The 7340-nt window shown below is 48.1% G+C and overlaps 1 protein-coding gene across 1 annotated transcript in view; it reads right to left on the bottom strand.

Moving 5' to 3' along the window:
• The window catches only part of LOC108792443, a 13273-nt gene that overhangs the window by 2023 nt on the left and 3910 nt on the right, over nucleotides 1-7340 (bottom strand). The window contains exons 3-6 of the mRNA XM_018563230.1: nucleotides 5076-5202; nucleotides 3348-3443; nucleotides 3061-3174; nucleotides 822-926 (exon numbers count right to left, since the gene is read on the bottom strand). Of these exons, the coding sequence (XP_018418732.1) occupies nucleotides 822-926; nucleotides 3061-3174; nucleotides 3348-3443; nucleotides 5076-5202 (442 nt within the window). The remainder of the gene's footprint in view (nucleotides 1-821; nucleotides 927-3060; nucleotides 3175-3347; nucleotides 3444-5075; nucleotides 5203-7340) is intronic.

Below are 7340 nucleotides of genomic sequence, written 5' to 3'. Positions count from 1 at the left end.
GGGGAGGGGGGGGCGGAGTTCTTAACAATGCAGTGCCAAAAAGACAAAGAAATTAATTCTCAGTGCACCAGAATCCATTTTTGGATGGACTAAACTGAACCTGAATTGGCCTGAACCATTTCTAAAGTACCAGCACTACGGGTGTCCATAATAGAAGTCACCAGCACTCGATGATATGTGCAAGAAGTAAAGCACTTTTTATTAAATGGCCACATGCGTCAAACAGCCAAAGTTTCGGGGCCACGCAGGGTCCTTCCTCTGGGCGACATAGCGAGTCACTATGTTGCCCAGAAGAAGGGACCCTGCGTGGCCCCGAAACTTTGGCTGTTTGACCCATGTGACGATTGAATAAAAAGTGCTTTACTTCTTGCACATATCATCGAGTGCTGGTGACTTCTATTATGGACGGTACCTGACACAGAGCCATCCGTGTTGTCACTTCAAGCACCAACCTTCCATCCAAGGTCTGTACGCTGTATGGAGTGCCGGTGATTTCGTATTATCGATAGCACTACGGATGTGTTGCAAGCACCTCTTAAATCTTCAGCTTAATCCCCGATTCCCTGTGCTGTCCTCTTGGATTCTACACCCAGAGCTGTACATTGGTCCTCAACTTTGAACCTAGCTAAGATAAAGCTCCGCTCATCCCAGAGAGAAGACCCAACCCCCTGGCGGGCTGAATAATTGCCTTCCTTGTAGAAAATGCTGCTCCGAGCTCCATTCAGTGCTTATAACATGACAAGATCATTCGGTATTGTGTCATCTCTGCAATTGTTAACAAAACCCCCAACAACCACCTCCCCCGCTACCTGGACACGGACCTGTATCAGCGTGCAGTAGTTGGTCTCTCCCGTCTTCTGGAAGACTGATGTCTGGACTTTCCTTAAAGATCCACATGGAAAGATCCGGATCAAACACGGGGATGCCTGCAGGAAATGTACAAGAACAGACATGAGGATACAGACGAGATTATCATCACCAAGACCCAAAATATTTGTTACAGGCATTTATACAGCGCCATCGATCTACACTTGCAAGCTAAGGTCCCTATCTCACACACATACTAAGGTCCCTATCTCACACACATACTAAGGTCCCTATCTCACACACATACTAAGGTCCCTATCTCACACACATACTAAGGTCCCTATCTCACATACATACTAAGGTCCCTATCTCACATACATACTAAGGTCCCTATCTCACACACATACTAAGGTCCCTATCTCACACACATACTAAGGTCCCTATCTCACACACATACTAAGGTCCCTATCTCACACACATACTAAGGTCCCTATCTCACACACATACTAAGGTCCCTATCTCACACACATACTAAGGTCCCTATCTCACACACATACTAAGGTCCCTATCTCACACACATACTAAGGTCCCTATCTCACACACATACTAAGGTCCCTATCTCACACACATACTAAGGTCCCTATCTCACACACATACTAAGGTCCCTATCTCACACACATACTAAGGTCCCTATCTCACACACATACTAAGGTCCCTATCTCACACACATACTAAGGTCCCTATCTCACACACATACTAAGGTCCCTATCTCACACACATACTAAGGTCCCTATCTCACACACATACTAAGGTCCCTATCTCACACACATACTAAGGTCCCTATCTCACACACATACTAAGGTCCCTATCTCACACACATACTAAGGTCCCTATCTCACACACATACTAAGGTCCCTATCTCACACACATACTAAGGTCCCTATCTCACACACATACTAAGGTCCCTATCTCACACACATACTAAGGTCCCTATCTCACACACATACTAAGGTCCCTATCTCACACACATACTAAGGTCCCTATCTCACACACATACTAAGGTCCCTATCTCACACACATACTAAGGTCCCTATCTCACACACATACTAAGGTCCCTATCTCACACACATACTAAGGTCCCTATCTCACACACATACTAAGGTCCCTATCTCACACACATACTAAGGCCAATTTAGAGCAGAGCCTCTTATTCTACCACCATGTCTTTGGTGTGTGGGAGGAAACCAGAGGGAGAATCTGCAAACTCCATACAGTGTCCTGGCTGGGATTACAGCACAGGACCCCAGTGCTGCCCCATTATGTCCACTCGCCCCCCGAGGGAAGTACGTTCTTGGTATGCTCCCCTATAGCACGGTGGCAGGGGGATTCATCTGCAGTACACTATGGGGCCACATGACCACTGTATCTGTAACAGCCTCTTCTCTTCTGGGAAGGAATACCGCAAGAGTGCGTCTGTCATCATGTCAGCATATAGAAGGAACCGATTGGCTTTACAGCCGCCGCAAAAACACTTCTATATTAAAAAAGAGAATAATGGCCCCTGTCCCTTCCTCCACTCAGCGCTGGAGGATTGGAGAGGGGGCGATCCCTACGGGGAGCGGTGACTGACAGCCAACTCTCTCTGCAGGGAGATGATCGGGAACGGAGTAATCAGCAGTACGTGATCGCTCAGTCCTCGATCAATAGATCCGACGTATGACAGCTGCAGTGTCACACATTGGCCTTAATTATCGGGATGAATGTATTTCACTCTTCCCATAATTCTCCTTTAGGAACCGTTCACACCACAAACCCCGCGTTCCAGTGCGTTGAGCCACTGAAGTGCAAGACAGCTTGCTCCCTGCGTTCAGGGGCGGGAGGGGGTGTTGCACTGCGGGCGGGGGGATTTGGGCGTGGCTGCAGTGCCACCTCCCGCCCCTGAATTGCGTTTCAGGGGCCGAACGCACTGGAATGTGGGGTTTGTGGTATGAACCGGCCCTTAAACTGAGCGAATTCCGAGCAGTGTGTGACCTCCTTGGGATCCCTCTCCCATTTTTTGTCAAAGGAGTCGGTCTGAAAATTCTAGGGCGAGCAGTAATTGTGACCAATCATCTTCCATCACTGGTAAGGTATTCCGACAGCGGCACGGCTGCCAGTGTCAGAATACAATTGCCCGGCAGGGAGGGGGACTCCCCTATTCTAGCTGTTTAGCATGCAATGGGTGGAGCCTGCTCACTGAACGCGGTCACTCACTGTTGGAGGTGTCCAGCTCGTCCTCTTTCTCTGCTTCCTCCATTTCCCGCCAATCCGGCACCGCGTCCTGATTTATCCGAAGTAATATGTCAGGGCTGACACCTCTGCCGGAGGCTGAAAAGACAAGACGAGAATGACTAAACCTGCGTCTCATAACACGGCATTATATAAAGACGGCTTGTTGTTGGACAATGGAAACATATATTGTCAGCACCGTGCGAAGACCACAATGTTGACCCCGAGGCCGGATAGGAAGTCTGTGAACTGCCAGCAGAGGAAATCCTCACCTGTAGCGGAGTCCTTCTTCTCATGAGCCGGGCTCTTCTTATCACATTCGCCGTCCTTAATCTTCAGAAGGACGTCCGCGTTCAAAATTTTGTAACCTGAAAACAAGACAAACAATTTCTGTGAGGCAACTCCTCAGCATAACAAGTCATCGAGGAAGACAACAGTGAGGATTACAGGGAGGCGTCTGAACCTTTCCATGTCACCTGTCAGCTGATTAATTCACTAGATCAGCCAATTCTCAAGCAGGGTTCCTTCAGAGGCTTGTAGGGTTTCTTGAGCTGTGACTGACTGACCCGATGATGCCGACACATGCTCAGGTCCAGCACCACTCATCACAGCCAGCAACAGAACATCAATGGTCATTTTATATGTCTGTAAGGAGCATTCTTCCCACTGACCACCAATGTAAGGAGCATTCTTCCCACTGACCACCAATGTAAGGAGCATTCTTCCCACTGACCCCCAATGTAAGGAGCATTCTTCCAACTGACCACCAATGTAAGGAGCATTCTTCCCACTGACCACCAATGTAAGGGACATTCTTCCCAATGTAGAGACGCCCGATCTCTTGTAATATGCGTGCGGCCCCTCTCCGTCGCAGCCTCTGCTGGCGATCCCGAGCTCCGCTGTGCCTGGTGAGAGCCTGGGACCAGCACAGCTGCTCTGCGGCCAGAGATCAAACGGAGGTCAATACATGAGCTCCGTTTGATCTCCTCCTCCTCTTTGGAATGCAGGAAGTGATGTGTATTACATCACTTCCTGTATTCAGTGTCACTCTCCGGTACAGAAACCGGAGAGAAGCTGGTGAAGCAGGTCTCTGCTTCATCAGCTTCTCTGGGGGTCCCTAGGTGACATTAGGGGTCTTAAAGACCCCTGATGTCTCCATAAAGAGGACCTGTTACTACAAATTGGCTATCACATAGGGAGCTTGTTTGCTCCCTATGTAATAGCAATAGAGTTAAGTGAAAAAAAAAAGGTTTAAAAAAAAAGGAAAGTTACAAACAAAATTAAAAATCGCATATCAAAGCAATAAAAAAAAAATTAAAGTCCCCCGCCCCCACATGCGTCAAGTCCGCCTACGTGCGAAAACGACGATTAAATCCATTGCGCCGCACATGTTACATATCGCTGCGAACGTCGGAGCGAGCGCAATAATTCCATCAATCACTGATAACACTGAACTGATGAACGGTAAAAGCTTTCAAAGCGTCACCTATGGTCAATATTGAGCATGGTAGTTTTTTGCGATTTAGCGGCCGCGCACAATTTTAAAGCTTGACATATTTGGTGTCTATTTACCCGACGTGACCGCGTCTTTTATATTTTACCTAAAAATTGGGTAATGATAAATGTTTTATAACATAACGTAGGGAGAACAGGTATTTTTTCAAAATATTCCGTACTTTTTTTCATTATACAGTAAAAATAAAAACCAGCAGTGGTGATTAAATACCAGCAAAATAAAGCTCTATATGTCCCTAAAAAATGGTATAAAATTAATGTCAGTACAGCGCTGCATGACGGAATAAACCGTACCGCAGCGCTGAACACTGAAAAATGGCCTGGCCAGGAAGGGGGTGTAACACCGCGGTCAGCAAGGGGTAAAACTAACTCCCCACTTGCTGTTCACAAAGGTGCCACTATGAACACATGAAGTGCCCACTGGAGGTAGAAAAGACATTTCACACGAGAGTCAAGTTAGAACCCCGAAACCAACGTCCCCGTACCCATGGCCTCCAGTGCAGAATGGATCTCCTGCATCACGTTCTTGTACAGCTTCTTCTGCCAGTCCTCCAGCTCCGCCCACTCCTCGGTAGTGAAACAGGCCGCCACGTCATGGAACGTCACAGACCCCTGGTGAGTACAATACAAACAACAAGATTATTAGACAGCAGAAGACTTCTCACCCGATATGAGAACGTATCACTTAGACATCATTGTAACCAGACAAGACTTAAACCCCCATCAGTATTCATGGGCACCAAGAACCAAAACTAACCAAGGCTGGTGTAGCATCTTAACCCCTTCATGACTGAGGCCCTTTTTTCATTTTTTGCACCCATGTTATATTCCACATTTTAGGCCTAAAAATGACGTAAAACCCCCCAACATTATTTTCTGAATGCCAAGACCCTATAGAATAAAATGGTGGTAGTTGAAAATGTTTATGTTGCGCAATATTATGGGAACGCCGGTCAGTTTTAATGGTGAAGTTTAATCTGCATATGTTTCTTCTTCTCTCGTTCCTCCCTCATCAGTATGAGAATGACATTTTTAGAGGAACCTTTTCCAGGTGAGTTGAGCTGCTGAGAGATTGACGTGGACAACTTCAATTCTTCTGCTGTGAAATGTGAGGATGGATTGCCCATCAGTACGAGCAGCTACAAAGGGCAGTGGGCACTGGTGTTAGAGCTCATTGACTGCTGGTTAGAAATATGTAAATACTTGAATGCCCGTAGCCTGGCCACACGTCAATGTCCGAATTCACAATCCCCTAAGGGCAGGGGTGGGCAAGCCCGGGGCCATCCAGCTGTAAAAGGAACTACAAATCACATGAGGAACTGCAAGATTCTCACCGCCGCATGACTGCCAGAGACCGATGCATGATGGGATTTGAAATTTCACCACAGCTGGAGGGCCGGAGTTTGCCCACCTCTGCCCCAAAGAGTTCCCTTTAGGGCTGTGCAAATTAAAGATTCATTTCTCGATTAATCTTTAAACTTTTTGATCGATTAAAATTATTTTGATTGCTAATGAAAAACACTCACCTCTCCGCCGGCCTCCGGGAGTCCCGTTGGCGATCTGGTGACGTCATGGACATCACCGGACTCCTTCCCCAAGTGGCTCCGTCGGCTAACGAAGGGAAGGGGGGAGGAGTCCAGTGACGATGTCCGTGACGGCTAACGAAGGGGGGGGGGGAGGAGTCTGGTTACGTCGATGTCCGTGACGTCATCAGACTCCTCCCCCCTTCATTAGCCGACGGAGCCACTTGGGCCGGTGAGTTTGTCCAAGAAACTTTCTGCACGAGCGCCAGCCAAGGCATTGGCCTATACACATACAGCACAGCAATGAGGTAATACAATGAACTAGGATCACACTAATCCAGCCCGTTATTATTCTGAGTTGCCCCACTCAAGCGGCGGCCATATTGAGTGGGGCACGTGAGATGAATAACGTGCTGGATTAGTGTGATCCTAGTTCATTTTATGACTTCATTGCTGTGCTGTATGTGTATAGGCCAATGTAGTTGGATCTGCATGTGCGTTATAATTAATAGAAATTAATCGATTAAAATAAATTTAGATTAATCGAACACGAAAATTTTAATCATTACCCGCCCTAGTTCCCTTGTTTTCTCTGTGTCCTTCACACAGCTCTTTCCAATCCCTAACCCTTATTCTCAGGACACTGCAGTCACGGGGCACATGGGGGGGGTCACTGGATGGTCTGGGGTGCACTGGAGACACGGGGCGCACAGGGGATACTAGATGACACAGAATGGTCTGGGGTGCACTGGAGAGACGGGGTGCACAGAAGTTACTAGGCGACACAGGACGCTCTGGGGTGCACAGTGTTTACTAAACACAGGATGCCCTGGGAAGTAATGGAATCACGGGGCGCACATGGTTAACTGGGTGACACAGGATGCTCTGGGGTGCACTGCAGACACGTGGAGCACAGAAGTTACCAGATGACACAAGATGCTCTGGGGTGCACTGCAGACGGGTGCACTGCAGACACGGGGAGCACAGGGTTACCAGATGACACAGGGTGCACTGCAGACACGGGGAGCACAGGGGTTACCAGATGACACAAGATGCTCTGGGGTGCATTGGGGATCACAGGGGTTACTAGATAACACAGGATGCTCTGGGGTGCACGGGGATCACTAAACACAGGATGCCCTGGGAAGTACTGGAATCACGGGGTGCACAGGGTTCAGTAGGTGACACAGGATGTTCTGGAGTCACATGGCACATGGGGGGGGGGGG

Source organism: Nanorana parkeri, unplaced genomic scaffold, assembly GCF_000935625.1.
Source record: "Nanorana parkeri isolate BGI_ZX_2015 unplaced genomic scaffold, ASM93562v1 scaffold644, whole genome shotgun sequence".
NCBI classification, from domain to species: Eukaryota; Metazoa; Chordata; class Amphibia; order Anura; family Dicroglossidae; genus Nanorana; species Nanorana parkeri.
The sequence above is the reverse complement of the archived record's forward strand: the minus strand, read 5'-3'. Positions and strand labels throughout refer to the sequence as shown.